This window comes from Mesocricetus auratus, unplaced genomic scaffold (genome assembly GCF_017639785.1).
Source record: "Mesocricetus auratus isolate SY011 unplaced genomic scaffold, BCM_Maur_2.0 Super-Scaffold_15014, whole genome shotgun sequence".
NCBI classification, from domain to species: Eukaryota; Metazoa; Chordata; class Mammalia; order Rodentia; family Cricetidae; genus Mesocricetus; species Mesocricetus auratus.
The window spans coordinates 15,471,379-15,498,951 of NW_024429186.1; the positions used below are offsets into that span (position 1 = coordinate 15,471,379).

The 27,573-nt window shown below is 39.9% G+C and overlaps 1 protein-coding gene across 4 annotated transcripts in view; it reads right to left on the minus strand.

The window, feature by feature from the left end:
• Window positions 1-27,573, minus strand: part of Ppp4r4 (protein phosphatase 4 regulatory subunit 4) — a 95,186-nt gene that overhangs the window by 20,638 nt on the left and 46,975 nt on the right. For all 4 annotated transcript variants that reach the window (XM_040742568.1, XM_005068367.4, XM_013112243.3 and 1 more), the window contains 10 exons: window positions 26,828-26,975; window positions 26,325-26,398; window positions 24,015-24,121; window positions 21,674-21,781; window positions 8,824-8,945; window positions 6,381-6,503; window positions 5,272-5,441; window positions 4,837-4,956; window positions 1,602-1,679; window positions 880-963 (listed from right to left, as the gene is read on the minus strand). In XM_040742568.1, the coding sequence (XP_040598502.1) occupies window positions 880-963; window positions 1,602-1,679; window positions 4,837-4,956; window positions 5,272-5,441; window positions 6,381-6,503; window positions 8,824-8,945; window positions 21,674-21,781; window positions 24,015-24,121; window positions 26,325-26,398; window positions 26,828-26,975 (1,134 nt within the window). The remainder of the gene's footprint in view (window positions 1-879; window positions 964-1,601; window positions 1,680-4,836; window positions 4,957-5,271; window positions 5,442-6,380; window positions 6,504-8,823; window positions 8,946-21,673; window positions 21,782-24,014; window positions 24,122-26,324; window positions 26,399-26,827; window positions 26,976-27,573) is intronic.

Below are 27,573 nucleotides of genomic sequence, written 5' to 3' on the forward strand. Positions count from 1 at the left end.
AATATGAATACAGATTCCAAAGACAATAATAATTGTGATAGATGGAACCACTGCATGTAGTAGCTGCAGAGGGCAGCTCATGCCAGCCGCTTTCACAGGCATAGGTATAGCTATAGAGCAGGTGCTGTTTTCTTTAGTTGCTTGTGTATTTACTAAAAAACTTTAGAAGTTTTCAAATACTCTACACACTCCATGTGTCACCCATACAGCAGAAGCACAGGAAACATCCTGATGGAAAAGGAATTGGTAACTGGAAAGGTTTTGTTCCTACATTACTTCAACTACTGGGAAAATAAAGGTGAGTGGTGCCTATGGCTTTTTGACCTTCAAATTCCTTACTAATAGAACAGAAGTTGAAAGCTTAAGATGTTTCAAATAGATTCTCAGTATCTCACAGTAATGCTTCCAGATATGGCTCAGAGCTAGGAATGTAACCTATCCTTCCTGTCTACAGCATAACATTCACTCAAACTTGTTTATAGACATTTATTTTTAAATTATGTGCATTGTGTGGTGATAGAGGATGGTGCACTTAAATGCAGTGCTAAAGGAAGCCATAAGAATGCATTAGATTCCTTTGTGATCATGACGTACCCAATAAGGGTGCTGGCGTGGAAGCCAGGCCCTTTACAAGAGCAGTAGTGCTTGTAAATGCTAAGCCATCTCTCTAGACTCCTTGTGTAAATTTTAAAGCCAGCTAGGGACATACTATCTGTCTTTCCTGAGTTCTGACAAATGCATAGAGGGTTAGACACTGTCCATCACAGGGGCAAGAACTACTTTAATGTTCCTCACACATTCTTTCACTGTTTCCTCACAACCAGTCTGTACGATAAATAAGAAGACAGACTTGTAACTTTCCTGAAAGATGAGATTTACCTTATTTTCTTGAGCACTGCTGTCTCCACCAATAGACATGAGTTCCAAGATTTCTGGGAGGTGATTTATAAGAGCATCTAGTACCTTTTAAAGAGATATTGTGTTTATAATGGTTATTACCTGTCTTCTAAAATAGTTAATCCCACATTTCAGTTTATATACAGAAATATTTTTGACAAAACAACATTAGGGGTATTTCTGCTTTAAAAAATGATTGTGGCATCCATTTTTCTAAACTGGAGAAAGCTAATATCCTCAAAACTGTCACATCAAGTGACACCCTCAAGTATCATGTGATGGGCTAAGTACCCCAGGCTAATAGTTATTTTGGTAAATAGAATTTGCCAAACACAGCATCAGATGGAAGAATATTTTCCATCTCTCTCAACATCTTCACAAGTCTATATACAGGAAAAATACTCTCAAAACAGTGAGGAGCAAAAATGCAAAATGTGATGTCATTACAAGTGTGAACAATACCTCTAGTAGAAAAATGTAACATTAGAAAAAATGTAACAAAATATCAACAGTGATTTAATTAAAGGTTCTCCTTTGTCTACTTGTTGGCGCTTCCTAAGTTTCCTCAATAAGCAATACACTCTTCCATTTTCAAACTAGATATCCTGGAAGTCCTCATTTGTAAGATCTTCCCAGGGATGCAGTGACTGATACAGTCTGGCTTAACATAAAAGAAGAAATTCCAGAGTGGGAACTTATATTACCTCCAGTGATTCATCTTGTAATAATGTTATCAGTTCTTTGTGTATTAAATATACTCCAGAATCCAGAAGTTTAGAAACCTAAAATACAACAATAAAATCCCTCATATTTGAGACTATATAATGTTAAGACACATATTTTTAAACTACATTCTCGTTAAATATCCCTTCTAAAAAGTTGCAACATAAATATAAAAATAATTTTTAGTAAATTTAGTTGCATAGATCTGTTTTCTAACATGCTAGTATGTATGGCCACAGGACAAGATATGCATAAATGGGGAGGGAATGTACAAAGGATAAGATTACCAGTGCTGGAACCTCTGCACCAGTCCATTATAACCTACTGGCTCCACTAATCCACACTTGAGTCCAGAAAATCAAAGGGGTCTTAAAGAATACCTGAAGCATACAGGCATTGATTCCCACTCAAGTTTCTCACAAGACAGAAACTGGACTGAAGGTCTTTCAAGACACTGGGGTGTAGGAACACCCTACAAGGCGAACAGTCTTCCTTAGCCCTGTCAGAGACTGTCCTCAGTCTGAGCAACTGACAGAGTCACAGTCAGTCTAGATCAACGCTTTTTGGTTTTGTTCCTCTAAACCAGAGTCGGCAAAGGTGAATTCACTCATTTGTACTTTACCTTTTAAAGGGTGGGAAAGAACATATACTACACTGGCATGAGTCAGTTTTGCTTACAGGGCTTGGGGATGGGAAGATGCCTGAATAAAGAAAGTGATTTAAAAGCTTTGGATTGAGTTGTCTTTAAGTTGTTAGAAATATTTTCTGAAAAATAATAATGAAGTTACAATATAGTAATTATCAAATCTAGCATTAACACTAGATTAGAAAACTTGTAAATATGGTGGAGAATTTTCATTATTTAAAGGGCAAAATCAAATAAACCCTTTGTTTCAGAGAACTGAACATTACTCTTAGCCTACACACATTAGGTATAACTGTAAGAATATGAAAACTAGACATCCACAAAATACATAGAATAACCATCTCCAAAGTGAGTCTTATTACAGAAATACTAATGTGAGTGTGCATGTTGTTGTTGTTTTGTCTGCTACAAAAATATAACTAAAATCAAATATTAAACAAAAGAGATAAGAGAAACTAACATTTACATAGATATTCTCAAACTCCACTCCCATGCAGTCTTACAGAAGACTGTATGGTAACCAACCTAAACAAATAACCTGCAGGATCCACTGCTAGTACTTTCTGCCCTTTCCTCCTCCAAAGTGAGCTTTTGTGGGTCAATTTGCAGACTGACCCACAAAACTTGCAATGTTACATTGCAGTGGAATACTTCCTAGAGTTTGTACTGTGATTTCATCCATGTCAAAAAAGTGTAATTCTTATATTTTTATTTCATTGCTATTCATTTTTACATGTGTTTGGGAGTGTGCATTGTGTGTGCATATTCACATGTATGTGAGCACATGAAGTTGATATTGGGTATCTTTATTGATCACTCTCCACTTTATATATCAAAGGTCTCTCACTTAAACAAACCTAGGGCTCCAGATTCCGCTGATTTAGCTAGCTAGCTTGCTCTGGAGATGCCCTGTCTCTGCCTCCTGAGGGCATGGATTACAGGTAGGCTTCTATGCCCACTAGATTTACATGGAATCTGGATTAATCCTCACACTCAGGCAAGCACTTTACCCACTGAGCCATCTCACTGGATCCAGAAAAGTGCTATTTTAAAGAAGCAAAGAATATGACTCAACAGACCAAAGAATCTTAAATATTTATAATGATGCTATAAATATGCTTCATTCTCTCAGCTAATCTAGTGGTGCTTAGACATGGGAAACAGTGCAAGGAAGATGATGAAATATTCTTACTATCAATAAGAATTTACTATACCGTTTAGAAGGAAAGAAAAGATTTCATGACAATTATACAGAGGCTGTCATGTGACTATTTTGAATTGACAGGTTATAGTTTATATATTGTGATGGTTAATACGGATCGTCAATGTGACAGGATCTAGACTTAATCTAGCAAATTTTAGCATTCATCTGTGAGGGAATTTTTAGATTGGATTAGCTTAGATAGGAAGAGCAACACTGTTTTAGTTAGCTTCAGTTGTCAACTTCCTCAACATAGAATCATCTGGGCAGAGGAACCTTACTTGAGGAATTGCCTAGATTATACTGGAACACTGTCTTGTGGATATGGGAAGGCTCAGCCAGAACTATGTAAGAAAGCTAGCCGAGAGAGCCATATAGCAAGCCTGTAAAGCAGCATTCCTCCATAGTTTCTGCTTTGAGCTTCTACTTGAGTTCTTGCCCTGACTTCCCTCAATGATGGGCTATGATATGGAAGTATAAGCCAAATAAACCCTTCTCTCTCTCCCAGCCATTGCTTTTGGTCATAGTACTTATTACAGCAACAGAGAAGCAAGCTAGGACACACTTTAATTATGGGCAGCACCATCCCATGGCCTGGGATCCTGGACTAAATGAAAATGAGAGAGGGAGTTGAGAAGTAGCATCGTTGCTCTCTGCTTCCTGACTGTGGACTCAGAGTAGCCAGCTGCTTCCTGCTCCTGCCACCATACCTCCCTCCATGATGGAATGAGCCCAGACCTGCAAGCTAAAGTAAAACATTTCCTCTTAAGTTGCTTTTGTCATGGATTTTCTCACAGCAATGAGACAAGTAATGAGCATATGCCTGGAAACTGTTATATACATGTGTTTTTATTGTCATTTTCTGAGAAACAGGCCCCTAATTTCAACTTCAAAGATGAAAAGTTAATTATGTTCATCATAAAAGTTTGTTTTACTTTTGTACATAATTTATGGAAAGTTGTACAGCTGAAGCAAAAAGCTATGCTCATAAAATGTCACTTACAGTAAAAGCAATCAATGTAAATAATTTGTTACTTAATTTTCTATTTACCCTAAAACTACTTAAACATAAGGGCAAAGTATAAATATGATAAAGCATATAAATTATAGTAAGTATTCAGTTTAAATATGCTGAAAATAGGTTAATGGGTAAATGAATATAATGTATTTATGCAAATGGATTTGTAAACACACTAAAAAGAGAATTATGGGAATTCAAAAATAAGACTTAAAACTACAACATGAAAGAGCTATGGAATCTCTATCTCATAACAAGTCTGTAAAATACAGCATACAGAACAATAAAACAGCTTCTAATACACACAGACAGAATCAACATGTGTCCCATCGAGTTCATTCTTAGACTTACTTCATAAAAGCAAATAGCAATAGTGTATCTGACTGGTACTTCAGGGTCATGACAAAGGCAGAAGAATGTAGAATAGAGTTCCATGTGGAAGTTTTTAGGATCAACAAAAACAATCATGGCCTAGTGGAGGTGAAAGGAGATGAATGGGAAGGAGAGAAAAACATGCATCAATACCTAATATAATCATCTCACTAAAACTGAAATTATATCCCTAAGCATATTTAATAATAAATATTTTTGTAAAACCCAAATGCATGCACATAATTCTGATTATAAACAGAAATATAAATTCCAATATTTGCTTAATACTTCTATACATTGAGATAAGGGGCTAAACAGCAGGTGTTGGACATGTAAATATTTTAATGCATTCTACTCATATATTTTAATGTCATAATCAACACACCCAGTAAATACAAACAAGTATTTTATTACCGGAAAGTTGTAAGCACAGTTCTTTCGTACTGAAGTATATTTCTTCTCCTGTTCTATAATTTGGGATGGAATCTGGTTTTCATTGTGGCCATTTTCTTGTTGTAAACCCAATGTGCAAAGTTTCTTATAAAATTCCAAAAATCTCAAGTGCTGATCTGGAGTGAAAATTCCTAAAACAAATGTAAAATCTGTGCTCAATGTTTCAATTGCATACAATAACTTTAAAAAGAAACTCAAAGTGCAATAAAAACATGTTTGGAACAAAGCATTTAAGCAAAATTGTTACAGATGGCTCATAATTACAGCAATGAGCAAAAACTTACTCTGAAGAAAGCTAATAGGTCATATTTTTCACCTTGTGCTCACTTTAATAATATTTTAATTTAAAAAATAGAAACTACAGAAAACAAGAAACACGTCTATATTAGCTACACAGCTTGAAGAACTAAGATATCATCATCAGGATTGTACTTACAATACTGCTGTGTATTTATGGTACATGTTTTAAAGTCTCTGCAGAAAAAGAAAACTGCATGTGTATCTACAGAGAAGGAGCCTAAGAACCTAGCCTGGAGGAGGTGAAAATGATTAGATATACTATTCATCAACAGAATGGTTCCATGTTCATCAGCTCTCTTAGCACTAAGGATTTGTTGAATACTGTAAAACATTTTTAAATTACCAGATGTCTGCAATTCACATATTACTATGCTAGATAAGAGCTTAACTCTTACATGGTTACAGTAAGCTAAGAATATTCTCAAATACCTCAACTCTTGGGTGTTGGTCTACATTCTAAGCTGAACTATTCACATGCTACATTTATTATTTGAAAAGTAGTTTTTAAAGTTATTCTTACTACACACCAACAGTTAACATACATGACCTTCTAACAGCCCACTCCAACGTAAACGTACAAAATGCCAAGGGCTATGCTTATTTGACTCTTTCAAATAAGATTCCATCCGTGAAAATACCATTTCTAAATGTGTTCTAAATTACATTACCATAAGACTTCACACACTTGAGAACAAGTGCTACATGTAAAGAACTCAATGAAATGAGAAAAAGAGAAAAACAACTAGTTTTGCAAGCCCTGTGTAACGTACCATACAGTCCATGACATAGCTTTCCTAAATGAAAAGATAAAGAAATAAGAATTGATTCATCTGCTTTGAAAGATTTTTCACAGAATGATTTCACTAAGGGAAGTATAGTTTGACTTCTGTCATCTGAAAGACAAAACAAAACAATATATAGTTTAGAGCCAGTTGCTCACATTACCACATGGAAACCAGTACCCATATCCCCTCCAGAAGAAAAATGTCTATGTTAGACTAACAATGATAGAAATATCTGATAACAGTGTCAGGAGGAAGACTGGTGACAAGGGGTAAGATTACCAGTTTGGGCTTCTAAGGCACCACCAAGGAATGAAGATAGGGTCATCACAATTAAAACAATAAGGTGACTGATGTCTTGAGTCTGAATAACCAGAAGAGTTATAGCATTTTTAATTTAAGTAGACAGATGGCAGGCCCAGGAAACCTCCAATTCTCTCTTTCATTCATCCCATGCCACACTTAACTGTTTTTTTAAATCAGGGTCAGCTTGAAATGTAACCTGTTCTTTGATGATCCCCCATGAGAGGCCTCACCCTCCTTGGGTGGTGGGATGGAGGGTTGGTGGAGGGCATGGGAGGACGGGAGGGAGAGGGAACTGAAACCATTATGTAAAATAAGATTGTATTTAATTTAAATTAGAAAAAGAAATGTAATCTGTCTACTTAATTTTGTGTTTTTACTTCTTTAGAAGGTTTAACCTCTTTAAAGGTTGAACAAGTCTTTAAGTGTATCTACTTAAGTCATATGCTCCTGACAGATTAGCAATATTTCAGTCTCCCTTCCAGGTACTCTTAAAAACCCCACAATTTGATTAAGCTATCAGTTATGCATCAGCACTCTGGGGTAAGAGGCTATAAAGGGGTAGGAATGTTACTACAATTACAACTGCTATTGCATCACAATCCAGGGCCTTATCGTCAGCTGTTATCAAATACTACAATTACAACTGCTATTGCATCACAATCCAGGGCCTTATCGTCAGCTGTTATCAAATGAAAGCCATACAATATTAACTGCTTAACAAATCAAGCGTTATGAGAGGGGGAGAAATTTCACTAGATGAAGAATAATAAGTGATCTTAGAACCTGAAGAACAAACTAGCAAAGAAACCAAATACACAAACTAATGAGGCAATGTGGTCACCAGTTTAAAGAAAGACATAAGCAGGGTCTGAAAGCAGGTTTCAGAGATGACCTAGATTTTGTAGGATATTTATCCAACAAACCTGCTCTGTCCCCATAGCACCAAAATAGTCACATACACTATACAAACAAGTGAAAATAATCAAGTTCCAACAAACTTTAACAAAACACATAGAATTGAGGGAGCTTCTAAGTAACCTCCCATGCTCTCATATAAAAAATTGAAAAGATAAAAGAGAGGAAAATGGATTTGAACTGCACACTAAAAGAAGCCTAGAAGTCATGTAGGATAAAAATAGAGGAGGAGGGAGAAAGAAAACTAGAGGCAACATCATGGAGAGGAAAGTGGACATGGAAGGCTAGAGATGTGCTGGAGTCAGAGCACCAGGAGGAAGAGAGGGAGGAAACAGAATAAGGTCTGCGAAAACAGAACCCAGTGCAGTGAAGCAGATAAGACCCATTAATGCCAGCATTTCCAGTCTGAATCCTAGGGGTGCCCTCAATATTAGAGACAAAAATATTCATCCAATTATGTGCAGTATTGCTTCTGTATTTATCATATTACTTCGATGATTATTCTGAAATATTTATACAAAATTATTGTCTATACCGTAATAATCTTCAGAGACCCTCCCAGTTCAGACAAAATCTCCATAGTCCTAGTAAGCCCAATCCTACAGTTACACAACTGACTTTCACACTTCAGTCTTGACATTCAGCCCTCCAAGTATTACCTTGTCACAGTGGCTAGAATCCACTGACGAACTACTTGTCCAGAGCTAGGCACCAATCTAGGTCTAGGTACACACTTGGTAGAGCAGCTAGCTTTCCTGTGGCTTGGTTTGCATAAGAACAAGAAATGACTCCTTTCACATCGCCACTGAATTATCTACCTCAAATTTCTCTTCCCACAGACAGCTTTCTAGCATTAGAATATGTTAAGAAAGAATTCATTTAGGCATGTTATATGCATGTTATGTCATTTAGACATGTTACAATCAGGACTTAGCATCAGTTAGTTGGGGAAGTTAAGGGCTACTTCTCAAGACAAATTCTTCTACTTTTATATATGTCAGTTAAGTTTTGAAGAGAGAAATGAGAAGTTTGAAACATACAGCAGCCTAGATTCCAGGAGGGTAAGAGCAAAAGTATGGAAGGCATCAGACAGAAGAATCATAAAACTCTAAACAAAAAAATTCTGAATCAGTCTTTGTGCCTTATTAGTAATATAAAACATGGAAAAATAGCCTTTCATAAATAAAGATCTCTGCACATGCAGATTTACCTGTATCAAACATGTCAAGCATGTTAACCAAGGTTTCAAAAGCAGCAAGCCGCACACTGCCACTCTCATCCCTAGAGAGTTCTATTAATTCCGGGAGCACCACACTCTTTGTCAGTTCTGTCCTGCACAATAAGCAGTAGAAGAAAGTAAGTCAGACCAAAAGCAAGAGTCCAGTGAAAACAAATGATTATCCCAGATGGTCCCAGTGTCCCACTCTAGTCCCCAAGCATGCCATCTGGTTGGGAAAGCAGCCATGGGTGTAAGAAATACAGGTTAGATATGGGAGGAGTCTGGGGGGAAGAGGTTGTGAGGGAATATAATTAAAATACATCACATGAAATTCTCAAGGAATTAAAAATATTTAAATAAATTTTAATAATTTCATGATTAAATCAATTCTACTTTCCCCTGTAAACTACTATTAACTATAGAAATTTTAATGACTAGGACACTATATTAAGCTTTATAAATTATATCATTTTCTATTTTAGAGAAATTTCAGGAAACGGTCCAGCTAATTAAGAAAAAAATATTATTAAAAGTATTTATAAAAATTCAAGCAAAATCATTTGAACTAGATTCTGGGGCATATGTTATTTTTGTAATCATCTGAAATACATTATGATAGTTACCACACAGAAGAATGGCAGACAACACTGGATATTCAACATAAAACAATAAGGTATGAAAGATGCTTTTAGAGAATAAACAACACTTAGAACATGGTCATAAGCAGCAAAAATCCAGCACTTCACTCCTACTTATGACAAGGAGTTGTAACATATAACCAGCTTTCTGAAGACAGCATAAATTATACCTGGTATATTTTATTGACAGTTTTAAAAAACTAGCAGAGGCAAGTAGATCTCTGTGAATTCAAGGTCAGAATGATCTTGTTCCATGCCAGTCAGGGATGCACAGTGAGACCATCTCAAAAAAAAAATGAACAAATGAATAAATCTCAAAAAAAATATTAAAAACAGGGAGGGGTGGCACACACTTTTAATCCCAACACTGGGGAGCAGAGACAGGTGAATCTCTGAGTTTGGGGCCAGCCTGGTCTGCATAGTGAACTCCAGGCCAGCAAAGGCTACATAGTGAGACCCTGTCAAAATAAATTAATAAAGCAAACAAAAAGGCCTTCATCAAAAGACTGTTCCTTCAGTTTCCTCACACAGGTCTTGAATGAACTTTCTTCTATGCTGTCTGTAATTACTGCATTTGTTGTATGACAGACAGGGCACCATCACGAACTGAACCTCAGCTGGACTTGTGTGGACAGTTCCTCCCCCACCACACAGCTAACAGCACACCTCTAAGCAATTCAACTCTCTCATCTGAACTCAGAGGGTGTGGGAACACCAGACCTTGAGCAGAGACCCACTTCCCCTTCTGCCTGGGAGTAGGCAGCTGTAAGACAATGTTTAGTAAAAACATGTTTACTAAAAACGATACAATAAGTTCCTGGAAAAGGCCTTCCCACAGAAACCGCCCTGACCTCGACCTTGTCCAAAGACTAACTGCACCTTCAAAACCCACACACATCCACCTCTGGTGTCAGGGCAGAACCAGCCAGGGTAGAGGAGAGAGCAGAAGCTTCTCTGGTGGGAGCTTTTCTGAGGATGTTTTCTTGAACCTTTTTGGAGCCTGTTTAAAGTTTTCTTTATATCTTTGAACGAGTCTCTGTGTTGTCAATCCCCGACACCCTCCGCACGTTCTCGGACACAGGCTGCGCAGCAGACGTGACAATTGGAGGTCCCACTGAGATCGTGAAAGCGAGGCAAGTGGACAGGGATAAGAAACTATGGGGAATAGTTCCGGGAAGCTAGAATCATTACAGTATCAACTAAAAAAGTTACTTAAAGAACATGGGACTGCAGTCAAGTCTAAAACCCTAGAAGGCTTTCTAAAATCCATCGAACGAGCCAGTCCATGGTTCATTACTGGGGGAAGCTTAAATATTCCAGATTTGGAGGAGGTTCACCGTGATCTTCATAGACTTTTATGAAAAGAAGGATCTGAGTCCTTGCCCCCTACGACATTCTTCTTATGGAGATTAGTGAGGGGAGCACTTTTGACAGATAAGGTTCGTCACCACCAGGTAGTTCAGGATACAAAAGAGGCTTTTTTAGAGTTACAAGAGACTGAGACTCAAGCCTCTTTGAGTTCAGGGGAAGAGAGTGAGGAAGAGACCGTGACTGAAACTAGAGGCTCCATTGTTAGTGAGGATGAGGGGGAGTCTCTTAGTAACAACAAAAAAAATGGGTAGAGATCTCCGGGCACGACCCAAAAAGAAGGACTCCGGTCAGAATCGGTTATATCCTTCTCTATCAGACCTAGAAAATGGAAGTAGCTCAGACTCAGACTCGTCACAGTCTGAAAAGGAACGGTTACTTGCTGAGATAGCGGCCCTTAAAAAAGAACTAAAAAAGATTCGAATTAGGGAAAGACAGGACAGGGAGAGAAACCCTTCCCCATACTCTGAAAAAAGGGAATCCTCCTATGAGATAACCCAATCCTTCTCAGACCTGGAGGGAAGACCCAGAGGAGGGGTCCAATGCTGCCCAGTGGTGGCCCCAGTAATGGAAGTTCCAGATCCGAACAATTCTGGACAGGTCATTCGGCGTCATAACCCTTTAAATTTTAAGGATATAAAACAACTTAAAGAGGCAACTTTAAATTATGGAGCACAGGCTCCCTTTACACTTTCCTTAATGGAATCTTTTGCGTCTCTTAATTTGACACCTGGCGATTGGCAGCAGCTTTGCAGAGCAGCTCTGTCGGGGGGAGATTATTTGATTTGGAGAGGTGAGTTTCAGAAAAGATACAGCCAGACAGCCCAAAGAAATGCACAGGCCGGACAGCCCCAGAGAAATGTGGAGATGCTTACCGGGAGTGGTCAATACGCCACCATTCAGCAACAAATGCAATATGACATCGCAGTCTATGCCCAAGTGGCAGCAGCGGCCCAAGGGGCTTGAAAAGCATTGCCCTCCAAGGAAGGAGGGGATCATCTGTCCAAAGTCCTTCAAGGACCTTCCGAACCTTTTCAAGACTTCGTAGACCGTCTCAGTCAGGTAGCAGAAAGAATATTTGGGGGCATTGGGCCTGCGATGCCAGTCATAAAGCAGATGGCATTTGAAAATGCAAATAAATATTGTAAGGAAGCCCTTCGCCCCTATCGCAATAAAAGTCTAAATGACTATATCCGGATCTGTAGGGACATTGATGGGAACTTCATCCAGGGCCAAGTGTTAGCTACTGCTATTCGGCCCCAAGTGGGGAAAGAAAGACCTACTCTGGGAAGGAGAAAAACATGTTTCAGCTGCGGCAGGGAGGGACACTTCCGTAGAGAGTACCCTCAAAATAGTACTATGGGTCTCAAGAGACCTGGTTTATGCCCCTGTTGTCGAAGGGGATATCATTGGGCCAATAACTGCTACTCTAAAACTGACCGGGAGGGAAATTTCCTTCCTACTAATAATAATCAGGGAAACGGGAGGAGGGCCCCGCCCCAGGGCCCCAAAACCAATGTGTACAGGGCAATGACCCCTGCTCTGGGCAGTGGCAGGACTCATTTTCTCCCCCAGAGCAACCCCTTCATATCTCAGACCTCCTTAGAGCCACCTCAGGGAGTGCAGGATTGGACCTCGCTCCCTCCGCCCGGGCAATCCTAACACCAGAAATGGGGATCCAGGCCCTCCCTACTGGGGTGCATGGGCCATTGCCCCCAGGCACGGTCGGACTACTCTTGGGACGGTCCAGTACTATTCTTCGAGGCATCCAAGTACACCCCGGTGTTATAGACCAGGATAGTGAGGGGGAGATTAAAATAATGACATCAGTGGGCAGTGGGGTTGTTGCCATCCCTGCAGGAGAACAGATTGCTCAGATACTCCTCCTCCCTACAGCTCCTTGTGAGGCTAGAAAAATTAAAGAGAAAAGGGGCAACCAAGGTTTTGGAAGTACCGGCCCGGCAGCATTTTGGGTAGCCACTATGGAGAACCGCCCCCAGCTTACATTAAAGATAGAAGACAAGTCCTTTAGGGGCGTCTTAGACTCTGGGGCAGATTTTTCTGTCCTCTCAGATAAATTCTGGCTCCCCGCCTGGCCGAAAGAGGAAGGGACAGTGACCCTCCAGGGAATAGGACAGGCTGTGCCCCAAAAAAAGCCTCAGAATCCTAAAGTGGCAAGACTCTGAGGGCCACACAGGGCTTTTCCAGGCATATGTTTTGCCTGGCCTCCCTATTAACCTCTGGGGACGGGACCTCATGCAAGAAATGGGAGTGGTCCTCACCACTCAGGCACCCAAGTCCAAAAGCAGGGGCCCCCAGATGACACAAGGTAGGGGCTGGAGCCCGGGGAGGGAACTGGGTAAACTAGAACAGGGAGAGGTTTGCCCTGTGGCATCCCTCCCTTTGGAGACCAGGGCCCCAGGGGATAGGAAGGGTTTTGGCCATTTTTGATGAGGGTCACTGTTGCGCCGCCAGCCCCCATACCCATCACATGGCTATCAGATGATCCGGTATGGGTGGAACAGTGGCCCTTACCAGCAGAGAAACTAAGGGCGGCTCACCAGCTAGTTCAAGAACAATTGGAGGCAGGTCATTTGGTTCCTTCCACGTCCCCTTGGAATACCCCTATATTTGTAATAAAAAAATCTTCAGGGAAATGGAGGTTACTACAAGACTTGAGGGCCGTGAATGCGACCATGCAGCCTATGGGGGCTCTGCAGCCTGGCTTGCCCGTGCCTGTGGCCATTCCTAGAGACTGACATTTGATTGTTATTGATTTGAAGGATTGCTTCTTTTCTATTCCCTTGCATTCTCAAGATAGTCCTCGGTTTGCGTTTAGCCTTCCTGCGATTAACTTTAGGGAGCCTGCCCTTCGCTTCCAATGGGTGGTACTCCCCCAAGGGATGGCTAATAGTCCAACTATATGACAGATTTATGTAGCTGCCTGTTTAGATCCCCTCAGACGTAAGTTCCCTGATCTTTACATTATCCACTACATGGATGATATTCTTTTGGCCGCGGCCAAAGAAAGACAATGTTACATAGCCTTTGCAGAGCTACAGGAACTTCTGGAGGCCCGCGGATTTATTTTGGCTCCTGAAAAGATCCAAAAGAGACCCCCTTATACTTATTTGGGTCATCAAATTCAACAAACTGGCCTCCGGCCACAAAGACTCCAAATCGATTGTTCAAATTTAAAAACACTTCATGATTGGCAGAGATTTTTGGGAGAGGTGCAATGGTTTCGCCCTTCTCTTTCTATTAAAACTGGGGCTCTTAAAGCGCTTTATGATATTCTTCCTGGGGACCCTGCTCCAACTTCCCCTAGACAGATTACCCCAGAGGCCAGGGAAGCCCTACAATTGTTGTTAAGAAGTATAGAGCAAGCCCACCTTCGGCGTATAGATTATGGGCAGCCCCTTGTTCTGGCTGTACTTTCATCTAGCTTTTCGCCCACTGCCGTGTTTTGGCAGACTGGTCCTATTTATTGGATACATTTGTCAGCCTCCCCTAAGAAGGTAGTGACCCCTTACTATGATCTCATTTTACAATTGTTGTGGAACACGCACAAGTTTAGCATTCAAACCTTTGGAAAGAGTCCTGATAAAATTATCCTTCCTTATGGTAAGGAGGAGGTGGAACATCTACAGATCTTCCATGATGGGTGGACCCTGTTTATTACATCTACAGGCGCCCAGTTTGATAACCATTATCCCAATAGCCCCTTGAAGTCTTTTTTTAAACAACACCCTGTGATCTTTCCCAAGATTTTAAAGGAGAACCCTCTAGTTGGAGCTCGCTCAGTCTTTACAGACGGCTCCTCCAAGGGTTTCGCGGTGGTGGTTTCTTCTCAGGTGCAGAAGAGGGTACCCATAGGACAGATGTCAGCACAAGCCGCCGAGTTGTTTGCTTGCTTGATGGCTTTCCAAATGTTTGAGGGAGAGCCCTTTAATTTATATACTGATAGTGTTTATGTTGCCAACATTGTTAGACCTTTAGAAACTTCTCCATATGTTCTTCCAACCTCCCAGGTTCGTTCCTTATTAGTTCAGCTCCAACATCTTATTTGGCAGCGCATCCACCCTGCTTATGTAGGATTTATTCGTGCACATACTAACCTTCCAGGACCCCTTGCCCAGGGCAATGAAATTGCTGACTCCTTGACCCGCCCTAGGGTCTTATTTACTCAGGAGCAGCTGGCCCACCAGCTCCATGAGCGGTATCATCTAAATGCCCACTCCATTAAATTTCACACTGGGTGCCCCTTATCCATAGCTACACAGATTACCTCTCAGTGCCCTGATTGTGCCCCTTATCATAATTCTCCCAATGAGGGGGTAAATCCCCGGGGCCTCAGGGCCAACCATCTCTGGCAAATGGATGTCACTCACCTGCCACAGGCAGGGAAATTAAAATACATGCATGTCTTGGTGGATACGTATTCTAAACTGATTTTTGCCTCTCTCCACTCAGGAGAGAAGATTAAAGATGTTATTTCTCATTGCCTTCAGGCCTTTGCCTACATGGGCGTACCCGATGCCCTAAAAACGGACAATGGCCCTGCCTATGCCAGCAATCGCTTTGCTGCCTTTTCCAGGGAACATCACATTGTCCATTCTTTTGGTATTCCTCACAACCCCACGGGACAGGCTATTGTGGAGCACACCCATGCCACTCTCAAACAGTATTTTAAGAAAATAAAAAAGGGGGAGTATGTTACCTCCCCCAATATTCAGTTATCCACCATACTTTACATTTTAAATTTTTTGACCATAGACCGTAATAATTTGTCTGCTATGGAGAGACATTGGAACAAACCCTCCCAGTCCTTGGGATGGGTCAGATGGAAGGATTTGATCACAGGAAAATGGCAGCCACCCACTCCCCTACTAGCTAGGGTCCGAGGGGCTGTTTGTGTTTTCCCTCCAGGAAGTGAGAAGCCCATTTGGGTCCCCGAACAGTGCATCAGGCATGTCGACCCCAATACTACTCCGGATACTAGTAATGCTCACCATGATAAAGATGATCCAACCATTACTGAACACTCAGGTAAGGGAAATATGGGCGTTGGTGAGGATTCCCCCCCCATGTTAATGCCAGTTAGTCATTCCAGCTCCCTGTTCATCAATTTTTATAACACCAATAATACATTGGAAGCGGCTGCTGCCAATGAGATTAAAAAGTCAGAAACTAGACATTCTGAGTTTCCCCCTCCTAAGCCTGATACCAGGGTCAGGAAGTAGGGGAATCCAAGAGATTCCCAGCGGCATACGCCTTTAATCCCAACACACCTTTATGCAAGTTCCAGGACAGCCTCCAAACAATACAGAGAAACCCTGACTCAAAAAAAATTTTTTTTTGGTAACAGTAAAGAGGTACTGGTATCAAGTAAAGAAAAAGAAAAAGACAAAAGTATATGGAATGGAAAATTTTGTTTACATTTAAGTTCTATTTTGTGAGTCATCTCTAAAAATTTTTGGCCAAAAGCCTGGCCTCTCCACCTTGCATCTACAGAATTACAAGGAGTAGGTACGGCTATACCCCATGACTGTAGCTCAAATGGAGGAATGATAAAGAACATACAGGACTTTTAACCCTTTTAGTTCAAGGATTGGCTGGAGTTGTTCTTTTACATAGATTTCAATTAAGGAAGCTTCATTACAACAGACTAATCATGACCTAGGGAAAAAGGATGACTAAAAGATGCATGTATGTTCTGAATGTATGGTGTGGCCACACCGGTATGTATGAAATGTGATTGTGAATGCGTGAGTGTAAACTGCTTATATGATTAAAAGGATACTTAAATCCCTTCAAAAAATAGTTAAGAAGCTACCTAAATTGCTTTATATATAGCCAAAAGGAACATCCAGCCAGTCTGTTAATGTTTTAACAGAAAAATTTAAGATACAAATAAGGCCTTGTTAGCTAGTGAGAACTCTACAGGTTAGATTGGGAAAGACTGCTCACAGACTTCAAATAATTTACAAAAGTTATTTGGACACAGTATAGTTTACAATCTTTGAGTGATTTTCAAAAGTTTTTGGGAAATATTTAATGGATATGTCCTTTTTAATGGACATCTACAAATAATCTAAGTAATAATCCCAATTTACCTAGATAATTAACCAAGGAGGGTAGACAAATCCTTCTACTGTTATGGTCTAGCTTCAACAGTTCAAAAAAAAATTTTTTAGAAAATAAAAAAGGGGGAATAATGCCCCCAGCCCCCACATGACTCATCAAATAATACACTCCTCATTTAAAAATTTTATAATGTGAATGCCAGTGAGCTTCAGACAGATTCTGGCATGATGGAACTTGAGCAACCATTGCTCAGGTCAAATGGAGACATCCATGCACTAGACAGTGGAGAAGACCCTAATTTGGGGTCGAGGGCATGTTTGTGTTTTCTTGCAGGAAAAGAATAAAGCTTCAGCAGCTGTCAGACCATTTAGTGAGATGCATGGAGCAGAGAAAAACTGGACCTGAGACCATGGAAGCCTACCTAAGCCAGTTTGAGTGAGATCTCCTAAATCAGTGTTCTTGACCCTTGATGTCATCGAATCTACAGCCCAAGAAAGAAAGAAAACAGTCGGTTCGAGATTTCCAGTTTCTCAACAGACATGCTGCATCAACCTTCTGGACCCATGAGTTTTCATCATGAAGCCAACAGAGAAAAAAGGACCCATTTAAAGCATTTGGACATTGGTATGGACTATGAGTGGCAAAAGCCTCTTTTCAGTATTTGAACAGGACATGGTCACTTGAAATATCAGACTTGATGGTTCCTGTTTCTGGAATCACGACTAGGCCAGTGTATTTTTCTGGAGAAATGCAACTTGTCCTGATGCGACAACTATTGTTCATATTTTTCATAATGCTACATGTGTAACATCAATGATTGTGCCCAATGTATCTGTGCAAGTGCACTTTCTAAATGCTTTCCTGAGCAGATCTTGAAACGATTGTAAACTTTATCAAATTGTAAATGTAAATCACATGCGGGTTACCATTGTAACAGAATGTAAATCACGTGCATGTTACCCTTGTAACAGATGAAGGCTGGTAGAATGTTATGGCCCAGATCTGGTGATGGGTATGGTGATGGAGAGGCGCTATGTCAATGGGGGTCCTGGAAATGGTGGCAATGGCAGTAGGCATTCTGGCTTTATGCCGAGCTCAAACGTGCCTTGTTCCAGAGGCAAGAGATCCGTAACCAAGTATTGCTTATCTTAGCCCATGGCAATCCCGATAGCCATGAAGGTTGGTTACAGATGATTTAAGGTTGGGGTGTCTCCGACGACGGGCAACCTGTGGGGAAGACCCCTCCCACCTAAGACAGGGGTTCAAGGTCCCCCAAAGACAGGAAAGGGAGGGTGACCCTACTTGACCTAAGCCAGGAGTGCCTCATTTGAAAATAAAAAGGGGTGAATTGTGGGAACACCAGACCTTGAGCAGAGACCCACTTCCCCTTCTGCCTGGGAGTAGGCAGCTGTAAGACAATGTTTAGTAAAAACATGTTTACTAAAAACGATACAATAAGTTCCTGGAAAAGGCCTTCCCACGGAAACCGCCCTGACCTCGACCTTGTCCAAAGACTAACTGTACCTTCAAAACCCACACACATCCACCTCTGGTGTCAGGGCAGAACCAGCCAGGGTAGAGGAGAGAGCAGAAGCTTCTCTGGTGGGAGCTTTTCTGAGGATGTTTTCTTGAACCTTTTTGGAGCCTGTTTAAAGTTTTCTTTATATCTTTGAACGAGTCTCTGTGTTGTCAATCCCCGACACCCTCCGCACGTTCTCGGACACAGGCTGCGCAGCAGACCTGACAGGAAGGTAGTTGTGTACATCTATTCACTATGAATTTGAATTTTCTATCCTATTTTAATTTTTAAAAGTTAATTTTAATTTTTTTAAAACTTTCATTCTCACAGATTTTTCATATCAAGAATGTCACCTCATTAAACCCTCAACCACATTGTATTAGTGAGAATTTAAATAATTTTAAGTGTTAAGGAGATAATTAATCTTCTCATTTCATTAGAGCCAAAAAGTTTTGGTTTTTGATTATTATAAGAAGGTAATGTGAACCGGGCGGTGGTGGCACACGCCTTTAATCCCAGCACTCAGGAGGCAGAGGCAGGCAGATCTCTGTGAGTTCAAGGCCAGGCTGGACTGACAGCCTCCAAAACAATACAGAGAAACCCTGTCTCGTAAAACCAAAAAAAAAAAAAAAAAAAAGAAGGTAATGGGAACTTTAAGACATAGGGCATATTGGGAGTTTTCCAGACTCTGGAGACATGCCCTGGAAGCAGGAAGTCCCTTCTTCTTCCCCATTTTTTTGTTTCCTGGTGAAGAAGTGATAGCTGTGCTCCACACACTCTTCACATGATGTGCTGCTTCCCTAGAGACAGTAAGGGAAAACCTCCAAATAATGACCCCAAGTAAACCTTTTCTCCCCATAAGTTGTTACAGCATCTGTTACAACAATGGAAAACTGACTGACACAACTAGAAATAAGATGCCATTACTTTTCAGTTATCATACCATGAAAAGTCCGATCATCACATTTGTAATAGGACAACAATAATACTTAAAAGCAAATAAATATGCATATATTGTCAAGAAAATTGGTTCCTTAAAAGGATTCTAACCTACCAAGGTTGAGTATATCCTCTGCAATTTTGTTTTCATAAATTAATCCTTAAGGAATAATCCTAAATTAATATGGGGAAGACTAATTTGAACGTCCTTGGAATGGCAGTTTGATTATGTTTGAATGCTTGGTCACCTGCTGGAACTGCTTGGGAAAGAGTAGGAGATGTGGCCTTGTTAGAGAAAGTATACCACTAGAGGTGGCCTTTGAAGTATACAAAGGCCACACCAGGCCAAGTCTCTCTCTGTCTCTGTCTCTGTCTCTCTATATGTGTGACTCTCCCCTCCCTCTCTGCCTGCTGCCTGTGGATCAGGATGTAAAGCTCTCAGCTATTGCTCCAGTGCCATGCCTGTCTGCTTCCCACCACGATGACTATGAACTAACCCTCTAAAACTATAAGCAAGCCCCCCAAGCAAATGCCTCCTTTTACAAGTTGCCTTAGTCATGGTGTCACTTCACAGCAATAGCACCATAACTAAGAAACTTAGCCTTTCCACACTTTAAACAGGAAAAAATGTCAGGTGCTTAAAAAAAGTAAAATATATATTTCACATCTTTATAAAGTGAATAAAGCAGTAGTACACTGTCCAATCAAATAATCAAATTCTGATTCTGACTCATAGCTTTAGTTGAGACTGAAATAATTATAGTCCACAGTAATCCAATAGGAGTAATGTAGCTTCAGAAGACCTATCAAAAATAGTTTTGAGATAAAAACATAAGAACTGATTAGCAGGGCTGGAGAGATGGCTCAGAGGTTAAGAGCACTGCATGTTCTTCTAGAGGTCCTGAGTTCAATTCCCAGCAACCACATGGTGGCGCACAACCATCTATAATGAGGTCTGATGCCTTCTCCTGGGGTGCATGCATGTACACAGATAAAAAACTGTATGCATAATAAATAAATAATTAAAAAAATAACTGATTAGCAGACATAGCACAAAGTACATGACTATGCCCTGAGTCTGTTATTGACATCCTAAAGCTTTCCAAAACCATCATTACTATAAGCTCACTGTCCTTATCTGTGAAAAAACAATAACAGATGATATAAATATAGGATCTACTAAAAATAAGACACTAGTGTTTCTCCATCAACTTTAAAATCCTTAAAACAAACCATTTCCCAAGATAGTTTGTAGATATTTCCTTTAAAACTATAGTTGTACCATGACCTGGGAACTGTTTTTAAGCAGAGAGTAGACTGCCTGTCCTATGCTTCTGCTCCCTGAACAGTATGCCCCTGATGGAGGAAGGCCTGCTGTGATATGTTGTCTTATTGGTTATTTAAATAAACCACTGTTGGCCAATAGGGAAGCAAAATAGGTGGGACTAGGAGTTAAGGAAGATTCTGGGAAACAGAGGCACAGTTAGTCACGATGTAGGACACCAGAGGAGTAAGAGATCCGGACCCTTTCTCTGGTAAGAGAAGAGTACATGGAACTACTCAGATTAGCAGTTATGGTTAATAATTAAGTCAGAGCTAGCTGATAAAAAATCAAGCAAACAGCCAACAGCTTCATAATTAATATAGCGTCCTGTGTGTCATTTGGGGTTGACGCAGCTCTGGGACAAGGCTGTACGTTGCATGCCACCCAAAGGGCAAGAAGAACCACAAATCCAGAAACACGCAGCACTTGTAATTGCACAGGGACATACTTCAATGACTGACAACCCATCTGAAATACTTAAAAATATACCCAGGTAAGCCGGGCGGTGGTGGCGCATGCCTTTAATCCCAGCACTCGGGAGGCAGAGGCAGGCAGATCTCTGTGAGTTCGAGGCCAGGCTGGACCAACAGCCTCCAAAACAATACAGAGAAACCCTGTCTCGTAAAAAAACCCAGGAAATAATTATCCAAAAGAAATGCCAGATATGGTTTCTGCTGGGACATGGCCCCTTGTTGGACCTGGTTTCTTAGAATTATCACTGAGTAACCAGGGTGAGAAAGAAAGAAACTGACATTAATTGAATATCTGCTGCAATGCTAAACACACCCCGTCTCATCTCTTTTACTATAGGAGACTATAGACTATAGGAGAGGCCTTCTACGATTATTTGGAGAAAGCACATAAAGAAATGAACAGTATACTTTCATGGCATATATGAGCAGGATATACTTGTCTCACAATATGGAAATAAGACTATGTAGCATACGGACTTGGAAATACACTTACCCAATGCCCTGAGCTATATTTTCTAACTGCCGACACATACAAGACCGAACTTCATATTCCACATCTTGACAGAGTGATTTTACCAGGGGAAGTATTTCTCTTTTAATGCTGATGAAGACAGATTTAAAAAGAACACATAAATGGATGAACATTTTAGACTAATATTTTCAAATAATTCTCAAAATTTCAAATTACCACATATGAAAGAGAACATCCTTGAATGTTTAGATTTGTATGTTTAATATGGAGTGTCTGTAGAAATCAGGAAGCTAGAAGGGCACACAGATGGGGAAGAAAAGGCTGTGAGGAAGGGGGAGTTGAGTTCATATGACATGAATATGACATGAAACTAGGACAGGGGAAAATTAGGGATTAAGGATTTAACAGGGATTGAGGTGGGAGAATGGAGGGATAAATGAGATGGAAGGTGGGTGTGGTGTTATGAATAAAAATGGCCCACATAGACTCATATATTTGAATGCTTAGTCATCAGAGAGTGGCACTACTTGAGAAGGATTAGAAGGTGTGGCCTTATTAGAAGAAGTATGTCTGTCACTGTGGGAATATACTTTGTGGTTTCAAAATCTCAAGCCAATCCCAGTCTGTCTGTCTCCCTCCCTCCCTCCCTCCCTCCCTCCCTCCCTCCCTCCCTCCCCCTCCCTCCCTCCCTCCCTCCCTCCCTCCCTCCCTCCCTCCCTCCCTCCCTCCCTCTCTCTCTCTCTCTCTCTCTCTCTCTCTCTCTCTCTCTCTCTCTCTCCCCCTGCTGCCTGCAGATCCAGGTGTAGAACTCTCTCAGCTACCTCTCCACTACCATGTCTTCCTGCTTGCTGCCATGCTCCTTACCATGATAACAGACTAACCCTCTGAAACTATAAACAAGCTCCAATTAAATGCCTTCTTTTATAAGAGTTGCCGTGGTCATAACATCTTTTCACAACAAGAGAAAATTGACTAAGACAGTGGGTTAACCAAAACTAAGGGTATATGGAAAAGCTTTAAGGAAGCCATTGCTCTGTCAGGTAATTTTAAGGTACAATTTTTTTATAATGGAGTTTGAATGGCAGTACCCTGCATAGGTATACAACACTTCTTTCCACAGAAGACATGGGTTATTAAATGAAAATGTTGATGCCAGATGTGGGATATCTCTCTATTAGCGATACTGTTCTTGGCTACCCATGTAATTATATTAAAACCCTATTACTTAAGACACAACATATTTTAGTTGTAGGACATAGAGAAATCAAGCCATAAATGACAAGAAAACTTCTACCCTGATGGTTAGCTTTCATGGTGCCAGAAAGTACAATGAAGGTGATGAATAGAGAAGTTATCAATTGAATTAGCCAGTGGTTGATCTTGCATGCCACAACACTGACCTGTGAGGCAAGAAGTGACTATTGGTACAAAAGTGACATCACTGCTATGGTAGTAATGAACTACTTTCTCATTGGGTTTTAGTTCTGTTCTATGGGAAGGAATCCATGCCTATTACTGTAAATCTGGTCAAAAGCCCACAGCTAGAGAGGGTATAGACCTTAGATAGGAACTTGCTACAGTTCTGCTTGATGAACAGTTGTCAAACTGTCTTCTAATATTTATGTTTATACCCATACATTAGCTGCTCTCAACTAAAAATGATGTTTCTTTTGGTGGTAGGAGAAGTCCGCACAGAGATTCACATCTGGCCAAAGTGCTAAGAGTGAATGTCCACTGAGCATTCAACCCTAAATTGCACAGCCCTGCAAGAATCAGGGAATGCCGTGAAAGGCAGGGCAGAAAGAATGTGAGAAACAGATGGAGAGACATGCTGTGAAATTCTGTCTTCTGGATATGACATGGCTGTTGTACTCATGAATTTACAGCAGCGTGGTTACTGGCATAAGAACAAACCAGAAAACATTCCAGCATGGATAGGAAAAGGACACATGAGGTTCTATTCCTAGCTGAGGAGCTACTGGCAAATAATGGCTATTAGGGAGGTTACTTTCTCCAGGATGGGGGAGTAGGTTGCCCTACATCCACGTGCATGCAGGCAGTACTGATTGATAGATCATTTTTTAAAAAGAAGAAAAAGAGGACATGAAAATAGGAAGGGAAGTATCTGGAGGGGCTTAGTGGGAGTATTTGGGTTAGATAAGTCAAGATATATAATTTAAATAATATTAAAATACTCTTTAAAATGCTTCTAGTAAGTAAATTTCTGTATGAGAAGTCTATATAACTAAAAAGGTTAAGTTTGTGAGTAATATTGAATAATACAAAAGTAATCCTTGATGATATAGCCATTGCATATTTTAAATTAACTTAATAAGAGACAAAATTACATATAAATACTCACCTATGGGCATCAAATTTGTTGGTTAGTATTCCTAAAATTTTACAGCTAACTAAACGCGACTGGACAGTTTGGGAAAGTTGTGCCTTAGAAACAAGTGGATTCAGAATCTAAAAGGAAACAATTTGAAGAATAAATGTAGGAAGATATACATCCTCATCACTAACATCAACCTCCTCAAAGAATATCCTCATGTTTTAAACACTTTTAAAAAATACATTGAGATATATGGTCACTCTTAATCTAAAGTGCTTTCTTTGTCTTCTTGGCTAAGGTGCAAATGTCAAACTATGCAATAAAAATGAATTAGGAAAAAGCACTGAAGTAAAACTCATTGCAAACTTTGAAGTGATCTGAATGCATATGAAGATAATTTTGCAAAGACATTTTCAACAGAGAAAAGCAAATTAGTAACCAGATACTCTGATCTTTATTTATCCTAAAAATATAGAAAAATCTATTTAAGAAATTCCATTACTTAAACATAACAACTAAGTCTGGTGCTATATTCTACATATACTAGGCACCCAAACATTCAACAGCATGGCACATCACACAGAATTATTCTAGCGCCAACTCTTTAATGTTTAACATTGCTATTTCTCATCCCAAGGATTCTATCAAAGATCACATCCTAAAAATGCTGAGTGCTCTTAAGTAACAATTGCCTCATTCATGTTTACACGGCTCTTCAAAAACACAAAGAGCACATGTCCGCATTGCGCTCAGCAGTTCAGTATGGATGCTGTCTAGATACTTGCCACCAGGTACACATTCTTTTTATTTGGTGTGGGGGGGTGTTGAGACAGGGTTTCTCTTTTTAACAGCTCTGGCTCTCCTGGAACTAGCTCCATAAACCAGGCTGGCCTCAAACTCACAGAGATCTGCCTGCCTCTGCCTCCCAAGTGCTGGGGTTAAAGGAGTGTGCCACCACCGCCCAGGCTAGGTACACATTGTTATAACTGGATAAAACTTGCATTTTAACAAGTATTCTGGTGCTGTGACAGAATGACAAACTACAATAAGGACAAAGACACAATAAAATCAGTGGAGGATATTTCGATGAATAACTTTTTACAACTGTATGACTGCAAAGAAATATATACAGGGAAAAATAATGTTCAAGATTGCTAGAGGACAGATTTGCTGTTTTTTTCTAGTCTGTCATCTTAAGTAATCTTATAATAAAGCCTTTCTAAAGGGGCAGAATGAGCCATATCAGAAATTAAAAGACAAATAACCAAGTGGGAATAATTCTTATACAAACATGTACAAATGCAACAAAAGATGGCAGAGTGATGGTATAATCCCAGCACTGGGGAGGCAGCAGCAGGTGAAACTCCATGAGTTTGAGACCAGCCTGGTCTACAAAATGAGTTCTAGGTCACACCCTCTGTTACACAGAGAAATCTTGTCTCAAAATAAGAAAAAAATGCATCTAATTTGATACAATATATGAAAAAACAGACAACAGTGCATTTTTACATTTCCAATTAAAATGTAATCATACCTTTAGTCTATCAAATTAAGTTGGGACACTATTTTTGTTGTTGATTTTGAGGCAGGGTCTCATGTAACCCAGGTTGACCTTGAATTCACAATCTAACCAAGGAAGACCTTGAACTCCTCATCTTCCTGCCTTCACCTTCAGAGCACCAGGATTACAAGCATATGACCCTGTGTCTGGTTCACAAGCATGGGGTCATATACATATGAATGGGGGTCCTATGCATATGAACTGGGAATCAAAGCCAGGCATTAGTGCACACTGGGCAAGCACTCTACCAACTAAGCCACATCCCCACTGGAACAGTATTTTCAATAAAAACTCAGGGTAACTACATCTCACATATTTAGAGAAGAGTTTGAGAATATTAATGTCCTCTCACCAGGAGACACCACTTTTGTGGATGCTACAGTTAAAGACCACCTGAAAAGCTCTACAGAGAAGACTTATTTTGATAGTACAATTTAAAGCTGAAAATAACTTCCAGAATTAAAAGTAAAATTATTTGCAACTACACACAGAAAATAATGCTCACTGAAAAGTGACTATGCTCAGATCCAGTACAATTATTGACATGACAAGAAGCATCCACACAGAGGGGAAAACCTGAAGGACATATATCAAGAATTTGAAAGCAGCCAACCACAGAAGTATAAATTGTCTTTTCTTCTTTACATTTTCCAATTTGTTTAAATTTTCTGCAATGAGCATATGTTGCTTTCACAATGGAAACCAATCCTACTCCTTAAAAAAAAATCATGAAGCAACTTACTATTTACAAAAAGAAAAAAAAATCACGGTATTACCTCATGCCTCAGGGTTTCTTTTGGTAATAATTCTATTGCAGAGAGAAGCGTTTCCAGCCATGCATTGCTGACACCTAATGGGCATAGACACAATTTACTAGGTTAAACATCTCAGGTTCAAATGCACTCTCATCCATTAACAGCTGCAATCACATTTTTTTACAAAATAAGCATAATTATTGTTATTACTATTCTAAGACACTTTCTACAGCTTTTGTCTTGACACACTTTAGAAAATTTTAAGCACTGAAGAATAATTTGAGGGAGATAATTTTAACTTATGGTATTCTATTCTCTCTGTATGATAACCCCATGAACATAAATGTAAAGGAAAACATCTAAGGAAAGCATAACCCCAAGAACATGATAGGGTATTCTCTCTCCCAAGGGTATTTCTTAGAGGGACTTCAGCTATTTTCATTGGGCCCATAGATGGCAAATGAATTACAGCCATTTGCTAGATACCATAAACTAGAATGCAATTAAGTATGTTAGGCCCTGACCTGTGTCCCTGTGCTCCAGGTGCAGGAGAATGACTTGCAGGAAGGAGTGTGCATAGGTGTGGACTGACATTGTTTCTTCTTGCAGGATAGTTAGAAATGATGCTGCAGCTGTTAGCTGCATTTCCACACTCGCAACATGTAGGACTTCCTGTGTGATCAGAAAGAATGAACTATTTACAAAGATGAGAGGTCAGAAGAGAATGTTTAAAAGAGCCAAGGTTACAGAAAGCGAACAGTCATATTCCATAGATCATTAAATACAACCTTTAAGGATGCAGCTCTTATTACTTTAAGAGAACTATATTAACCTGTCACTAATATTTAATTCATTTGATGATAAATTTCTTAAGAAATCTTAAATGTTTTAAGAATTTATACAGTAAATAACATTCTTTTGCTTTACCAGATGAAAATGATAAACGGTTGTAAACCTTTAAAGGACAGAATAAGTGATTTTGATGGATTTGAACTTTTACACTGCTAATGGCAATATGCAGATGTCATCCTACTGAGCATATAATATCAAAGCTCGACTGCATGTATTCTTAGATATAAGAAATGCTTCTAAACAATAAATTAATTCATAACCATTTAAAAAGTTGAACATGCATATTCAAATTTAAAGCCTACACTAAAATATACAAATTTAATACATAAAAGGCTAAAAATAAAAAAAAACCTAAGTAAGCCTTATCAAATACCATGATAACTGTGCTTCTCTAGAAGTCTGTTGGTTTTAGGGATGT